The 18,476-nt window shown below is 38.9% G+C and overlaps 1 protein-coding gene across 1 annotated transcript in view; it reads left to right on the top strand.

The window, feature by feature from the left end:
• reps2 (RALBP1 associated Eps domain containing 2) overlaps nucleotides 1-18,476 on the top strand; it is a 228,725-nt gene that overhangs the window by 39,719 nt on the left and 170,530 nt on the right. Inside the window, exon 2 of the mRNA XM_059968006.1 lies at nucleotides 1,271-1,394. Within this exon, the coding sequence (XP_059823989.1) occupies nucleotides 1,271-1,394 (124 nt within the window). The remainder of the gene's footprint in view (nucleotides 1-1,270; nucleotides 1,395-18,476) is intronic.

Genomic DNA, 18,476 nt, shown 5'->3' with positions numbered 1-18,476 from the left:
CCGAGATCTTAGGCTTCCAAATTCGAGCCGGTCTCTCAGGCTGAACTCTTGGTGTCTGAACAACGGCCAATCCTAAAACCCTGAGAACAGGTCCCATTCCTGCAAAGAACCAAAGTCAGTGTGCAACTCCAGGTCAGGGTCTTCAAAAGAACCCCGAAAGGGGAAATAGAGATATTAAAGATGGAAATAGAGCTTCATATATGATTCCTAAACGTGCATTGATATTGTCAGTCTTTTTTTTAACATTCCAGGGGGCTCTGAATTTGAAAATAGTCCCCACAGCACTGGAGTAATGAGCACTGGGAAGATCAGTTTTGGCTAGAATACCTAGATGTGATTAGTTTGCTCTTTACTATTTGTGATTGGTATTACAAAGTGTTATTCCAGAACCAGTTTCAGGTGATAATGAATTGTAGCTTGTAAGTCACAAATTAGGAAGTAGTGATGAACTGCAGAATTCATATCAATGGAGATTTATTCTTAAGAAGAGCTCTGAAATAGAGTCTCAATTGCACATGGAAGCCGAGCAAGAGATTGCAGTTCAACTTTTTGTGCAAAGGCTGTAAAGTGAAATGCCCGTGAATCAGAATTCCCTCTGGGTGTTTGTGTTTCAGTTGGTAACTGGATGCTGGGCTGGTCAAATGTTGAAATTTTCCTACTTCAAACCGAAACAAGATCCAGTCAGTGGCATGAACAAGGGCAAATGTACACTATTTATTCAAAAGAGGCATTTATCTCTTTAACAAAAAATCCATTTTGAATAGATTTTTGTTTAATCGGAAGATCACCAACCCAACTCTGCCCACTCTTGTATGGCTTATTATTCATGGAAACGCTCTATGTAGTGTTTATACACACTCTATTGTACACTGTCAGTATGTCGCTTTTATTTTTGGGATGGTTTAGTGGAGATAAGATTGAGGTATGATCTGTTAGCATGAACTCTATAGGAGATGATTTCAAGAGCCTGTTAAAATCAGAAAATGTATTAAAACTGAGCTGTTTTAAGAATAAACCAATCATCTGATTAAATACAATATAGACTGAAAAACTGAACTGAAAAGCAAGAAAACATTGAACTAAGTTACTGCTCCTGTGTTCTAATGCATTTTAATATCTTTATTCCTCAATTTCATTCCTGTAATGGAGGAGTTTAAGATCATTAGTGATGCAAATCAAAATGTTATTTGCATAACTTTGAAATATTTCACTTGTGTTCGGAGTTCTCCTCCATGGCATTAATTTTTGTAATTTTCTTTGGCCCTCTTAGATCATGAACCTATGTGGTGCAAAGAAATTAGGTTATTTTGGTCGTGCCCAGTTTTACATTGCACTGAAGCTAATAGCCGCAGCCCAGGCTGGCCTTCCAATACATCTAGAAAGTATTAACAATGGTAAGTAAAAATGCTGCTTTTAAAATTAGGTTGTGCTGCCATTGTAAACTTTGTACGCTAGAAACTATTAGGTTAAATGAAAAGAACTGAAGCCCTTTGCTGTTGAAAATAACATTGTATATATTAACATGAGACTGAATTGGGGAATAAATGGGCCTCCAGGGCAATATTAATGTCCATATACTATATGAAAATTAAATGTACTGTTGAAAGACATAGGTCGCAAGTTACTTGGGAAAATGCCAGTGATCTTAAATGGAAGAAAATGCTCCTGTAAAAATAATTAATTGAGTTATCAATGTTCAGACCATAATCCAAATTAATGATCCTATTTCTAGGACTATTTAATTAAAATTTCCTTTAAGCTCTATATTAAATATGTCTGCAAAGACATGTTTAGAAATGTTTATTTCATCTCCTTTTCTGAGGTCTTATTAGAAACATAGAAAACCTACAGCACAATACATGCTCTTCGGCCCACAAAATTGTGCCAAACGTGTCCCTACCTTAGAAATTACTAGGGTTACCCATGGCCCTCTCTTTTTCTGAGCTCCATGCACCTATCCAAAAGTCTCTGCCTCCACCACCATTGCCGGCAGCCCATTCCATGCACTCACCACTCTCTTTCTTTTTTAAAAAAAAACAACCTACCCCTGACATCTCTGTATCTACTCCCAAGCACCTTAAACCTGTGCCCTCTTGTGGCAGCCATTTCAGCCCTGGGAAAAAGCCTCTGACTATCCACGCGATCAATGCCTCTCATTATCTTGTACATCTCTATCAGGTCACCTCTCATCCTTCTTTGCTCCAAAGAGAAAAGGCTGAGTTCACTCAACCTGTCTTCATAAGGCTTGCTCCCCAATCCAGGCAACGTCCTTGTAAATCTCCTCTGCACCCTTTCTATGGTTTCCACATCCTTCCTGTAGTGAGGTGACCAGAACTGAGCACAGTACTCCAAGTGGGGTCTGACCAGGGTCCTATATAGCTGCAACATTACCTCTCGGCTCCTAAACATTCAATTCCACGATTGATGAAGGCCAATACACTGTACACCACCTTAACCATAGAGTCATTGCGCAGTTCATTAACCTTGTTGAAATTTGAGGGCTATCTATTGCAGGAAAAATGTGGTAAAGGTGTGGTAAAAATGCGGTTGGTTCACACTATATCCATTTCATGTACACTAATAAAGTATTGCTTCACATCCTAGAGGTTTGAAATAGAAACATAAAATGCTGGATATACCAATGGGTCAGGCCATGTCTGTAGAGGTCTGAACTTTCAGCAGAACAGTTCTGGAAGAAAATGGCTATTGACTGGAAGTTTAAAATACAAGTGGATTCCAGTTAATTGGGGCAGCCACTTATTTTGGAAAACTCTTAAATAACAAAAACTAATCAAGAAAACAGCTGGGATTCCCTTTGTTTACTTTGGGCACTATGCCACTTAATTGGGCAGGAGAACAGTTTCTACCTAGCGTCAGTAGAATGCGACTGCATAACCGTTAGACACAACATCGTGCATCAAGTGAACAGATTTTAAATAGCATCAGTTTTATGTACTTGCATTCAAAAAGCAGCATTTTTTTTTATCAGTGATAGTTGGCAGGAAATAAGCAGTCAGACAATTCGTTACTGTTTTGCTCAATGCGGTTTCAAGCATTTGGGCTTGGAGATGAGAGAAACAGCTGAGTGTGAAAATGAAACAATTTCATTTCTTCAACAAATTAGAAACTATGTAGAATTTGAAGGTATTGACAATCATCTTAAATATTACAATGAAAATGAAGATTTGAAGGATGCAGCCATCAGCAACATTGAATGAAGGCAGTCCATTATCTGGACTGATTTTGGTCAATAACAGTCAAAAGAACGCAACATGGATGAATTCTTCCTTCAATAAGTATTAGTAACTAATACACAGTTGTATAGTACTGTTAGTATCCTAATTTGTTCTGTATTTCTTCTAAATACATAACGTTCTCAGTTTAAACATTGGTTCATATTTTTTATATCTTTTTAATTATTTCCATGAAACGGTTAATTGGGGAAGCGGCTTCAGTAGACCAAAATGTACAAACCCCATTTCCAGAAAAATTGGGATATTTTCCAAAATGCAATAAAAACAAAAATCTATGATATGTTAACTCACGTGAATCTTTATTTAACTGACAAAAGTACAAAGAAAAGATTTTCAATAGTTTTACTGACCAACTTAATTGTATTTTGTAAATATACACAAATTTAGAATTTGATGGCTGTAACACACTGAACAAAAGTTGGGTCAGAGTTAAAATAAGATTGAAAAGTGCACAGAATATTCAAGTAACACCGGTTTGGAAGACTCCACATTAAGCAGGCTAATTGGTAGCAGGTGAGGTATCATGACTGGGTATAAAAGTAAAGTCCATCAAAGGCTCAGTCTTTGCAAGCAAGGATGGATCGTGGCTCACCCCTTTGTCCCAAAATTCGTGAGAGAATTGCTAGTCGGTTCAAAAGGAGCATTTCCCAACGCAAGATTGCAGAGAATCTAGGTCTTTCAACATCTACAGTACATAATATTGTGAAAAGATTCAGAATTCAGAGACATCTCAATGCATAAAGGGCCAGGTCGGAAACCACTGTTGAATGCGCGTGATCTTCGAGCCCTCAGGCAGCACTGCGCAAGAAACCGTCATGCTACTGTGACAATTATAGTGACCTGGGCTCGGGAGTACTTCGGAAAACTATTGTCACTTAATACAGTCCATTGCTGCATCCAGAAATGCAACTTGAAACTGTATTACACAAGGAGGAAGCCATACATCAACTCTATGCAGAAACGCCGGCGAGTTCTTTGGGCCTGAGCTCATCTCAGATGGACTGAAAAACTGTGGAACCGTGTGCTGTGGTCAGATGAGTCCACATTTCAGCTAGTTTTCGGAAAAAACGGGCGTCGAGTTCTCCGTGCCAAAGATGAAAACGACCATCCTGATTGTTATCAGTGAAAAGTGCAAAAACCAGCATCTGTGATGGTATGGGGGTGCATCAGTGCCCACGACATGGGTGAGTTGCATGTATGTGAAGGTACCATTGACTCTAAGGCGTATATTAGGGTTTTAGAGAGACATATGTTGCCATCAAGGCGACATCTCTTCTTGGGACGTCCATGCTTATTTCAGCAGGACAATGCCAGACCACATTCTGCACAGGCTACAACAGCGTGGCTTTGTAGACACAGAGTGTGTGTGCTTGACTGGCCTGCTGCCAGTCCAGATCTATCTCCTATTGAAACTGTATGGTGGATCATGAAGAGGAGAATCAGACAACGGAGACCACTGACTGTTGAGCAGCTGAAATCTTATATCAAACAAGAATGGACAAAATTTCCAATTGCAAATCTACTACAATTAGTATCCTCAGTTCCAAAATGATTAAAAAGTATTATTAAAAGGAAAGGTGATGTAACACAATGGTAAACATGCCTCTGTCCCAACTTTTGTTGAGTCTGTTGCAGCCATCAAATTCTAAATTTGTGTATATTTACAAAATACAATTAAGTTGGTCAGTAAAAACTATTGAAAATCTTTGCACTTTTGTCAGTTAAATAAAGGTTCACGTGAGTTAACATATCACAGATTTTTGTTTTTATTGCATTTTGGAAAATATCCCAACTTTTCTGGAAATGGGGTTTGTATTTGTCTCAATGTGTCCCAATGAACTAGAATCCCTATGTATCTTTTGCCTCATTAAGTTGGGAAGCTTGTTTTAAACCATCTGATTTTATATCTGTTCCATGGTACACTCCCAGTATAACTTTTATCAGAGACTATGTTCAAGAGATGAGATTGGGGCGTGACTATTTTGCATTTATTTTCAGTTTCTTTTTGATTTTGTTTTTAACATATTTAGCAACGGTGTCCATTTTTTGCTCTTTCAGTTAGAGGGGAAGAAGAACTTTTTGCCTTTGTCATTAAAAATATTAGTACTGCAGGTGATGGAACTATGGGATAAAAACTATAATGCTGGAAAATGTGAGACACAAGGGACTGTACATGCTGGGACCTGGAGAAATAAACAAAATGGATAACTCGACAGGATTAGGCAGCATCTTCACAGGGAAATGGATAGTCGATGTTTCAGGTTGGGACCATTTAGAGGAAAGGTCATCTACCTGAAATGCATCAATCTCCAGCAGGTGCTGCCTGACCTGCGATTGTTTTGATTTTCAGGTCTTGATACTGATATGAATGGTGTATGGTATCATAATTGATCTCTCTGCTACCGTACTCTCCCCTGCCTACCATTTCTGAAAAGTTAACTTTATACCCTTCTCTTCACTTTGTATCACACCCATCTAGCTATCCATTCACAAAAATACACAAAAATCTCCTCCACTTCCTGCATCTCCTCCACTACCAGCACTTCAGCCCTTAACCCATCCTCCCGTTACCACAACAGGGACAGGGTTCCCCTTGTCCTCACCTACCACCCCACCGCCAAGCACATCTTTCCCTCCCTACCCCTCTCAGCTTTTCGCAGGGATCGTTCCCTCCGCGACTACCTGTTCCACATGTCCCTCCCCACAGAACTCCCACCTGGCACTTATCCCTGCAAGTGCAACTGCTACACCTGTCCCCACACCTCCCCCCTTTACCACCATTCTGGGCCTCAGACAGTCCTTCCAGGTGAGGCAACACTTCACCTGCGAGTCTGCTGGAGTTGTCTATTGCAGCCGGTGCTCCCAATGCAGCCTCCTCTACATCGGCGAGACCCAATGCAGATTGGGGGACTGCTTTGTTGAGCACCTACACTCCGTCTGTCACAATAGACAGGACCTCCCGGTTGCCACCCACTTCAACTCCGCCTCTCATTCCCATCTAGATATGTCCATACATGGCCTCCTTTACTGCCATGATGAGGCCAAACTCAAGTTGGAGGAGCAACATCTCATCTACCGTTTGGGTAGCCTCCAGCCTGGTGGTATGAACATTGAATTCTCCAATTTCTGGTAATTCCCTCCCCTCCCCCTTCCCCTATCCCAGGTCCCTCTCTGCCTCTCTCACCTTTCAACTTTTTGCTTCTTTATGTCTACAGTTCTTTCATGCTTATCCCCTCCCCCTCCCCCCTTTATCTTTCCTCTGATTGGTTTTCCACCTGGCGCCTCTCGGCCCTACCCCCTCTCCTATCTCTATTACTGGGCTTCGGCCCCCTCTTCCCCCCCCATTCCTGATGAAGGGTCTTGGCCTGAAACGTTGGCTACTCTTTTCTTACGGATGCTGCCTGGGCTGCTGAGTTCTTCCAGCATTGTGTACGTAGCTATCCATTCTGCTTCCTGTCCTCTGACTCCCTGTGCTCAGGACTTGCACATTAATCTTTCAGGTAATACCTCACCCTTTTGGAATTTGAAATAAATTGCACACAGTTGCACGATGGACTTTTTCTATTCTCCATATTATCTGTCCAACCAGTTTGGCGCGATGTGTCACGCAAGCTTCTCTAATTTGAAATTCATGATGACTAATTTTCTGGATGTCTTTGTATATTTTCTCTTGATAGTGAATCTTTTATTTTCCCACATTGTTGTTCAGCTGAATGGTGTGTTGTGTTTAATCTTCCTCCCATCACATTAATGAAGTCTTAGTTAACAGCCTATTTTCAGATGCAAGTTTTTTTTAACCAAATTACTAAGTATGTGATAGTTAATTCCACTTTCTCACCTGAATATTTTAAAATACACAGATGCTGCCCCTTAAATGATGGTGTATTTTTTTGCTAAAGGACTGGCTAGTTTAATTATTATTGGCAACTTTGTTTTTAATTGTAATTAATAGCAGTTTTTCATCTCTTTGGCAATACATCCAGTTGATTGGGTCTTTGATCAATACTGATGTGAAGTAACTATTTAATATTTATCCCATTTTGCTCTTCCTCCTTGTAAACAGTTTTGGTTTCTCCAACAACAGATTTCCGAATTGTCCACAAACACTTACTCATTAATCCTTTTTATACTCTAGTAACTTATAGTACTGTTTTTGCACTGTACTGCTGTCGCAAAACAAATTTCACATCATATAAAACAGTGGCTCTGATTCTAATTTTATTCCAGCCAACACCTAGGAGCTTTTAGTCAGCTTGACATTTTATGTATACAGAATATTTTATAATTTTGTTTCTTTGACGATCTATTTTCTTCCGCTCTTGCCTTCCTAATTGTTTATTTGAATTTGCCAAATATCACTTTCCCCTGATACTAACATACCTAAATGTACTTGGTTAGTTTATTTGGTGAGATAGGTAAAATTAGTGTTCATGAGAATGGTAGAAAGATAGAAAATGGTAGGATCAGTGATCATTTTCAGGTAGGTAAGCTATCACACAATGGAATTTGTGCTCCAGATGTAAACTCTGTGAGCAGTGTATTTCACAAGATTAATTGAGCGTATGGTGAGTGTCTAGGGTGCGAGGATACCAAAATTGTGGCCTTCGAGCTAAACACTTGCATTCAACTGTTCCAGCTGCTGAAGACATCAGAATTTGGAATCTCCCCTACGTGCAGGAGGAAATGAATTGGACAGGGGGCCACCAGAATGATTGGTGAGAAGCTTGCTTGATAGAGAGATGATAGGAGATGAAGTGAAGAAATAAAGCAGACTTGGAAGGTATGGCTGTTGAATTAGAAGGATAGATGATCTGTACCTGGAGGGGTATCACAGTGGATAGGTGACTGGGGAAGCAGTCAAGTATTGCAGGTAATTGGGGAAGGTGACAAAGGACATTTGTAGCGCCTGCTAGGCAGTCATTATCAACAAGGAGAGCCCATTTAGGAAGGCAGTGACAACCTAAGGTAATCATGGTAGGGATTGTCATAAAATACCAATAAGCCAACTCTCCTATTAAGACCAACTTCATCAAGCACTGTGCAATTTTGCAAGTGATTCAGTAGCCCAATTTCTCAAGAGGCACCAAGAAGCCAGTTTATGGTTGCAGTTTTGCTCAACTCACATTAAAATCCACCACTATACAAACAGATTTATAGAACTAGATATCCTACTTGCTCTTCTTGACCATGTGCTCTGTGTTGAAACTCAGTATTTTCCATTCTTTCCTCAACTTCCACATTCCTTCTTTCCTATTACATGATTAGGCTTTTTGTACGTCAGACTCCATATTACAACATGTTTCTCTAACAATTCTCTCTCCTTGTAATGATGGTTACCAAGGAAATTTTGGATTATGAAGTAGAATGAAAGCTGCCCATAAATAATAGCAATATTTCTGATGAGTCATTTACAACATATTTTTTTACATTAAATAGCAGCTATGATAATACCATCCTTGAACTAACACAAAAGAAAAGAACTCTTTTGAATTAGATATCCAACAAGAGCCTGACAAGAAAATCTGTTTGAAGAACAATTGACACTTGGAACACTGTCAGTACGTTGCATCACCCTCACTTTACTTTCACTGCACAAAACGATTTGGAAACAAACATTCATGCATGCGCACTCTGGAGTTGAAAATAAATGATAGTCCTTAGTGGTGTTATTACCTTTCAGTGTTTGTGCAGGGTGTTGAAGAAGCATGTGCTTTTGTTCCGTAAGTACAGAGAATAGTGTGAAAGCTTTTATGAAATTTTCTTCCAAATTGGGGATAAAGTTGCCATGGAAGCAATAACAAAAAAACTTTGCTTTTCAATTATTGTAATTTATCTGAATAATTATAGGTTTCTAACATGAGCTCGTAGGTTAAAAGTTTCTAGTTAACTTCACTTTGAAGAGATGTTGCTACTTCATTATTATTACCTCAAAATAACATTTAATTATCTTTTAAGGGAGTCAGCCTTAGTCTTCAATTTTCTCCTCTTTTGCAAGTGTCAATAATGTAGGAAGATAGATTAGAAAAAATAGCAGGAATAGGTCATTTGGTCTATAGAATTTGTTTTTCATGAGCAACAAGCTCATGATTCATTTACTACCAGCACCATTTCACTGTTGCATTCCAGTTGATGACACTGATATTCAATAATATATTAATCTTCAGCTCCCAAGGGTTTCAGCAAAGGTGCTGTAGTGGTTTGAGACACTTTCTCTCTTCCACCTGCTTGAAGGCCTTTAAAATTTAGCAATTAGTAAATAGCTGACCCTTCTAATTGTAGTTCCATCTCATTAAAGATGAAGGTATATCTATCTTGGCTGAAAAATATTTAGTTGAAACTATCTGCCTTTTTAAATCTTTTTATTAGTTTTCAAACAAGCATAAGAAGAAAAACATCAAGTATAGAGAGCTTGAGAGTACATAATTAATAGGCTAGAATACAAATACAGTTAATAACCCAAATATAATAATAACCTCCCAAAATCATAGTATGATACGAAAAATGGAAATCCCCCCCAAAAAAAACAAACCTAATTGACATGGACTTTTGTATCATATCAAATATACACAGTAGTGTCCGTAACTCCACATCTCTATCCAAATAATTAAAGATGATAGGAAAAAGGTTTGGGAAAGGTCAGTTTAACTCATATGAAAATGTTGAATAAATGGTCTCCAGGTTTCTTCAAATTTGACCGAGGGGTCAAAAATGACATTTCTAATTTTATCTAAACTCAAACAAGAAATAGTTTGGGAAAACCATTGAAATGTAGTTGGGGGATTAATTTCTTTCCAGTTCAATAGGATAGATCTTCTAGCCGTTAATGTGACAAATGCAATCATCTGCTGAGCTGAGGGGGATAAACAACTGTTATCCACCATTGGTAAACTGAAAATTGCAGTAATAGGATGAGGTTGCAATTTAATATTCAAAACTGTTGAAATAATGCCAAAAATATCTTTCCAGTAATTTTGCAAACAAGGGCAAGACCAAAACATGTGAGTCAATGAGGCAACTTCAGAGTGACATCTGTCACAGATTGGGTTAACATGAGAATAAAATCGAGCAAATTTGTCCTTGGACATATGAGCCCTATGTACAACCTTGAATTATATTAGGGCATGTTTGGCACAAATAGAAGAGGAGTTAATTAACTGTAGAATTTTCTCCCACTGCTCTGTAGGTAAAGGACAACAAAGTTCTTTTTCCCATTCCTGCTTAATTTTATCTGACATCCCTGGTTGTATTTTCATGATCATATTATAAATGACGGCTACTAAACCCTTCTGACAGGGATTCAAACCTAGAATTTTTTCCGTAATATCAATTGGGCATAAATTCCAAAATGTACCAAAAATGTTAGGTGAGTCACAAATAGCAATGGCTAAGGGGTTCCAAAGCAATATCGAATAGTAGAGAACTTAAAAGGGCAGCCTTGCCTCGTGCCACGAAACAGCTGAAAAAAGGGAGATCTTTGATTATTGGTAAGAACCGAAGCCAAAGGCTTATAATATATTAATTTAATCCATGATATAAATGTTGGGCTGAAGTTAAAATTCTGCAGCATATTAAATAAATATGGCCATTCAACTCTGTCAAATGCTTTATCAGCATCTAAGGAAATGACACATTCTAGATGGAGTATAAGCTATATTAATTAATTTTCTAATGTTAAAAGATGAATAATGATTTTTAATAAATACAGTCTGGTCCTCAGAAATAATTTGAGGTAATATATTTTCTAATCTAGTGGCCAAAATTTTTGTAAAAATTTTGGAGTCCGTATTCAGCAAAGATATAGGCCGATATATATGTGGTTCCATGTGGTTCCATTGTTTAAAAAGGGTTCTAGAAGTAAGCCTAGCAATTATAGACCTGTCAGTTTGACATCAGTGGTGGGTAAATTAATGGAAAGTATTCTTAGAGATAGTATTAATAATTATCTGGACAGACAGGATCTGATTAGGAGTAGCCAGCATGGATTTGTACGTGGAAGGTCATGTTTGACAAACCTTATTGAATTTTTTGAAGAAGTTACGAGGAATGTTGACGAGGGTAAGGCAGTGGATGTAGTCTATATGGACTTCAGAAAAGCCTTTGACAAAGTTCCACATGGAAGGTTAGTTAAGAAGGTTCAGTCGTTAGGTATTAATGCTGGAGTAATAAAATGGATTCAACAGTGGCTAGATGGGAGATGCCAGAGAGTAGTGGTGGATAATTGTTTATCGGGATGGAGGCCGGTGACTAGCGGGGTGCCTCAGGGATCTGTTTTGGGCCCAATGTTGTTTGTAATATACATAAATGATCTGGACAATGGGGTGGTAAATTGGATTAGTAAGTATGCCGATGATACTAAGGTAGGAGGTGTTGTGGATAATGAGGTGGGTTTTCAAAGCTTGCAGGGAGATTTATGCCAGTTAGAAGAATGGGTTGAACGTTGGCAGATGGAGTTTAATGCTGAGAAGTGTGAGGTTCTACATTTTGGCAGGAATAATCCAAATAGAACATACAGGGTAAATGGTAGGGCATTGAGGAATGCAGAGGAACAGAGAGATCTAGGAATAACAGTGCATAGTTCTCTGAAGGTGGAGTCTCATGTAGATAGGGTGGTGAAGAAGGCTTTTGGAACGCTGGCCTTTATAAATCAAAGCATTGAGTACAGAAGTTGGAATGTAATGTTAAAATTGTACACGGCATTGGTAAGGCCAAATTTAGAATATTGTATGCAGTTCTGGTCACCGAATTATAGGAAAGATATCAATATATTAGAGAGAGTGCAGAGACGATTTACTAGGATGTTACCTGGGTTTCAGCACTTAAGTTACAGAGAAAGGTTGAACAAGTTAGGTCTCTATTCATTGGAGCGTAGAAGGTTGAGGGGGGATTTGATCGAGGTATTTAAAATTTTGAGAGGGATAGATAGGGTTGACGTGAATAGGCTGTTTCCATTGAGAGTAGGGGAGATTCAAACGAGAGGACATGATTTGAGAGTTAGGGAGCAGAAGTTTAAGGGAAACACGAGGGGGTATTTCTTTAAGACAGTGATAGCTGTGTGGAATGAGCTTCCTGTAGAAGTAGTAGAGGCCAGTTCAGTTGTGTCATTTAAGGTAAAATTGGATAGGTATATGGACAGGAAAGGAGTGGAGGGTTATGGGCTGAGTGCGGGTAGGTGGGACTAGGTGAGATTAAGAGTTCGGCACGGACTAGGAGGGCCGAGATGGCCTGCTTCCGTGCTGTGATTGTTATATGGTTATATGATATGATGCACATTCAATGAGGTCTTTATCTTTTTTAAGAATTAAAGAAATGGAGGCGTTGTAGCGGTGTGCTACATGCAGCACTAAAATTACGACACGGAGTCGGTAACTGCAGTCGAAGGAAAAACTTTATTCGAAATCCTCAGCCTCACTTTTAAGCCTCCCTCAACCTGCCCCCCCCCCCCCCCCCGTGGCGCAGAGGCTCCAAAGCTCTGTGCTCGCAAACCCCCGTAGGCTATCTCCCTTAGCCGGAAAGCTGGCTAATTGTGAGCCAGTTCGGATGTGCCAGGAAATGGGTTGCCACAGCGTCATAAAAAGATTGTGGTAATTTACCTACAGTTAATGCGTCCTTAAAAATTTTACATAACCAAGGAGAGAATATAGAGGAAAAAGATTTAAAGAATTCCACAGAATAACCATCCGGACTAGGGGCTTTACCTGAATTCATTGAAAAAATAGCCTCTTTTATTTCGGTTTCCATAATAGGTGCATCTAATGATACACAATCCTCGGCTATTAATTTCGGGATATTCAGTTTCTTTAAAAATTCGTTCATTATGGAAGAATCATCAGAAAATTCTGATTGATATAGGGAGTTATAAAAATCTTGAAAGGCTTATTTATCTCTTTATGATCAATCGTCAAAGTGCCATCTCGTTTACAAATCTTAATGATCTGTTGTTTAACCAAAGCAGTTTTCAATTGATTAGCCAATAATTTACCAGATTTGTCCCCATGTATATAAAACAGAGTCCTAGATTTAATTAACAGATTTTCAGTCGAAGAGGATAATAGCAAACTGTGCTCCATTTGAAGTTCAACTCTCTTTTTATAAAGTTCTTTACTAGGGGCCACAGAGTAAATCTTCTCAATTTCTTTAATTTTATCAACCAACATAAATATTCCAGTATCAATTCATTTTCTGACTCCAGCAGAGTATGAAATAATTTGTCTACGGATAAATCCTTTAAAAGTATCCCATAATATTCCACTAGAATTCTCTTCTTTAAAGTTTGTTGAAAAAAACAAATCAATTTGTTGTTTATAAAGTTGAGGAAGTCTGTGTCCTGAAGTAGACTTTACTTCAAGATTTAACACTTGAGGATGAATCAGTTGTCTTAATAGATAGCTTCAAAGGTGCATGATCAGAGATAGTAATAGAGTCATAGTTATAATCAGTACCATCTGTAAGTAAACAATGATCAATAAAGAAGAAGTCAATTCTTGAGTAATTATGATAAAATTGAGAGAAATATGAAAATTCTTTATCCTTGGGGTGTAGAAATCGCCAAATTTCAGAGATTCCAGAATCAACCATAAAGGAATTAATGAGAGAGGCTGATTTATTCACAAGAACCTGAATGGACTTAGATCTGTCCATCGAGGGATTTAGACAGCAGTTAAAATCCCCACCCATTATCAACATTTACTCATTTAAATTAGGAAACAATGTAAATAAATACTTAAATTCAGGACAGTCAATATTCAGAGCATAAACATTAACTAAAACAACTTTTTGGTTAAAAAGTAAACCAGTAAGGAGCAAAAATCTACTTTGTGGGTCTGAAATTGTTTCATAATGTATAAAAGAGGTTGAGGAATCTATAAAAATAGAAACGCCTCTTACTTTAGCTTGAGAATTCGAATGATACTGTTGATCCTTCCAAAACCTAAAAAAAAACTGGCTATCCTACTTCCTCACGTGAGTCTCTTGTGATAATATTAGCATTCATTCTGTGGAATACTTTAAATATTTTTTTCCGTTTAATCGGATGATTTAAACCATTTATATTCTAAGAAACAAAGTTAAAATCTTATCCAGCAAACACAAGGAAACCTGCAGATGCTGGAAATTCAAACAACACACACAAAATGATGGTGGGACACAGCAGGCCAGGCAGCATCTATAAGGAGAAGCACTGTCGACATCTCAGCCCAAAACGTCAACAGTGCTTCTCCGTATAGATGCAGCCTGGCCTGCTATGTTACACCAGCAATTTGTGTGTGTTGTGTAAAAAATCTTATCCATATTACTAATATTTATTGTAGTTAATGCACAAGGTTAAACAGAAAATAAACTCATGAATCTGGAAGAGGAGAGCAGGTTCAAAGAGGTACCGGAAGTTACGACACTTCAGCCACTTTGGTAGTTTAAAGTCAGCCCATGAAAGCAAAACTGAGCAAAAAGCAAAAAACCCACAAAAACCCAAGAAAAAGCCAGAGAGAGGCGAGCAGGCAAACTAACACTAATTTTACCCCCATCTCTCAAGACGGTGGCTGAAAAAAAATGAAAAAAAAGACACAAACCACCCATATTCAAAAAAAGGTAAAGAGTTAGTATAACAGGAATAAGACTATAAAATTAATATTATTAAAAAAGAAAAAAAAAACTAAACCGTTAAAACCTAAACCTGGATAGCGTTATACTAATATTTCGAAAGAAGACCAGCAGTCTTGTTCAGACACACCCGAACGGATGTGACGTGTCCAAGAACTGAGGTCTTATGGGAAGAAGAAATGACATCTTGGAAAGAGAAATTTTTTTAAAAGACTGAATACTTCAGCATAAAAGATATAAGGCAAAAATGTATTCAAACTTAAAAACATTTAATTAGTAGCTTTCAAAATCAAAAGAATAATAATAAAAAAGTCTCAAAAAAAACCCAAAACCAGACCTTTACTTAAACATGTAAAAAAATAACTACACTATCAGTCATCACATAAGGATCTTCGAATTATGAAAGGTCCAAATCTATAGGCTAGTTATTAACTTAAAGGAAAAAACCGAGCCAAAAAAAAAGCTATTAAAAACGGATAATACAATACGTTAACCAACTCGTAGCGGAAAGGTGCTGTTCCTCGAGAAATCTTTGGGCATCAGCTGGAGATTGAAAATATCTGTTGTCATATTTTTTTTATATTTGTGGACGCAATATTTGTGCGAGGCTATGTCTTTGAGAGATCTATTTTAAAAGAATTGGAATAAAAGCAAAAAGCTTTGTCAATCCATGGCCTCCTGTACTGCTGTGATGAGGCCACATTCAGGTTGGAGGAGCAACACCTTGTATTCCATTTGGGTAGCTTCCAACCTGATGGCATGAACAACAACCTCGCAAACTTATGGTAATGAACCCTGTCTTCACCCCCCCCCCACTTCCCCATTCCCCATTCCCTTTTGCCTCTCACCTTATCTCCTTACCTGCCCACCACCTCCCTCTGGTGTTCTTCCCCCTCCCCCTTTCTTCCATGCCTTTCTGTCCTCTCCTAACAAATTCCCCCTTCTCTAGCTCTTTCAATTTGCCAGCTCTTTACTTCACCCCACCTCTCCCGGTTTCACCTATCACCTAGTGTTTCTTTCTCCCCTCTCCCCACCCCCCCCCCCATCTTCTAACTCTACTCATCTTTTTTTCATCCAGCATTTTGTTCTCTATTTTTATGTGTTACGAACGCCGTAACTGGGTCACTTACCAGCAAAGATAGAGAGGTCCATTGAAGTCTGATGGTACTATTTTTAACAGTATTTATTAGTAAAAATACACAAAAATAATATCAATGCAAACATACAGATAATATACGTCGTCAATACTAAATCTAAAAGTGCGGGTATAATAATAATAAGAAATAAGCTCTATCTTTGTCTAGGGGATAATGTATTGTCCGATGCAAATATAAAAGTCACTCAGTTCATTCAGGCTGCAGCCTTTGGTTGGAGAGAGACAGATTTTAGAAACTTGCCGGCTTTCCTTTATCCGATCTTGATCTGTATTCGTCCTTTAGCAAGGCCGTTCCGTGGAAGACTCGTCATCCGGGCAAGGATGGACACACCCACACAAGCTCCCACAGGTCTCATACGTTTCTTCTGGTGCGGCTGAAGGGGTTGTTCCCCAGACCCTCTTTTATCCTCACTCACAGGGTCTCAGATGTCAGTCAGGTTGGAATGATGCAATCCCTCAACCAGCCCACTCTGGTCATCTCCTGAGGGCTTCAATGAATAGTACAGTACTCAATACACAATTCCGTCTCCAAGAGACAATGGTCATTATCCGTGGCTTTGTCTCGCAGAGGCCAGGACACATTCCAAGTCTTGTGTATTCTGGACATCTCTCTCTCATTTCCTGGGTCCCAGACCCGAATTAATAGTGATCTTGCGATCCTCAAAAAGGAGGGGGCTACTTTGTACCCTTTGGCCCCTCAGAGTTGTGGCACATTCGTAACACCCCCTTCCTTCAAAGCCTTTTTACCATTGGTAAAAATGGATTAATACAGTCTTACAGGATTTTAGAATCTAACACAATACAAAAGTTTTTTTTTCACTACAGAGTAAAAGTTATACATTCAATTTAGCATCTAAACAGTTAACGATTACATTGTCACTTCCTTTAATATCTTAACATCTTGTACCTTAATAAAGTCTTGTAGCATCAGACTCCAATTTAGTAACTACCTATTTTTATTCCTTTTCTTCAGCAAACAAAAACTAAAGAGTTGTGATCTTAGCTTTCGTATATACTACAAAAGTTCATGCAAATACTAATCTTTATGTTACTTTCAAACTTAACAGTCAATCTTCCATGGGGGTTGTCTTTATTATTCACATGCTTTGTCGAAATCCCTTAAAACCGGATCCTGCTATTTAAAATGGCAGCCCGTCAACCCTCACCCCTTTTCCAGTTAACTGCCACGTGGTGAGCTTGTGCACCATGGCGAAATAGGCTTTCGCCGCTCCTTTCATAGGAGTTATTTTATCAACAATGCGTTCCAAATTTAGACCATTTTCCGAATCTCCCCACAATTCTTTAAGTTTAAGCAAGTTGCTAGTTTTCTCTTCAGGACCTTTCATGCTCTTAGTTCTCAATTTAAGATTTGAAAGTGATCCCTCTTTGTTCAAACAGCATTTCAAATTCTGCTTTTTCACACCACACTCTTGAATAACAATAGCGTGTGGGGCACCTTTACATTCCAACTCAACCTGTAATTGGTTCATAGGCACCGCGTTACCAAGCCATTGTCTCTGTAGCCTGGTTGCTGCTTCTGACATCAATCCAGACTTTAAATTTTTTTCATTCAATTTTGGAACTACACTTTTCCCTTTTCCTTCAATAATAATATTCACCTCACCACCTCTTATTTCCTCACTAATTTTTAACACACCTTAGAATACAAACAACTGGGAATTCTCACTTCCCACTATTACCAAGGTTAACCCTTTTTTCACTGAACTAAGTCCACAAGGACTGCATTCCTTTTCAACTGAATCAAATACCTCAGACTTTTTCTGAGCTCCATTACTAGGTTCAGTACCATGAGCATCCACATCTTGAACACACTCAAACGGGACATTTGCCTCTTCCAGGCTTTCAATACCCGTGCCCTTTTCAAATTCTAAATTCCCCTGATCCTCCCAGCTACTCTCTGGGCAACTCCCTTCCGGAGTAAACTCAACCCCGCGGGCTGAAACACCCTCATCTGCTAACCCAGCAGACTTCGTCAAGGTAATGGCATCCTTTTCATCTAGGACTGCTCTCATTTCATTATCGGCAACACCTTTAGAATTTTCAACTTCTTCAAACAGTTCTGCCAAGCCAGACAGATCATCCGTGTCCAACTCTGGACCTTTTAACAGCCTTATCGGTTTCTCATCTTTACTTCATGCCTCTATAAATTTTCTCCTGGCTAAGGGCAGGACTACCTCCTCTCCCTTACTCTCTTTCACTTTCCTATTCTCCGTTTTTCCACCCTCTAAACCCTCGTGGTACAGGGTCGGTAAAAACGTCTCGGCCAAATCGATACTGGCCGGATTTAAACGGCTGTCGTTCTCAGCTGCCTTTCTCGACATGCTGCGAGTGATCGCGCATGCGGGATAGTTCTTGGAATCTAGGGGCAGGACCTCAACACTTACAGGCTGGCTCGTCAGCTTCATTGCTGACCAAACCTTACCACTGGCTAAATCGTTACCAAGAAGGAT

The sequence above is a fragment of the Hypanus sabinus genome, chromosome 4 (genome assembly GCF_030144855.1).
Source record: "Hypanus sabinus isolate sHypSab1 chromosome 4, sHypSab1.hap1, whole genome shotgun sequence".
Taxonomy (NCBI): Eukaryota; Metazoa; Chordata; class Chondrichthyes; order Myliobatiformes; family Dasyatidae; genus Hypanus; species Hypanus sabinus.
Note: the sequence above shows the minus strand (reverse complement) of the source record. Positions and strands in the feature narration are given on the sequence as shown.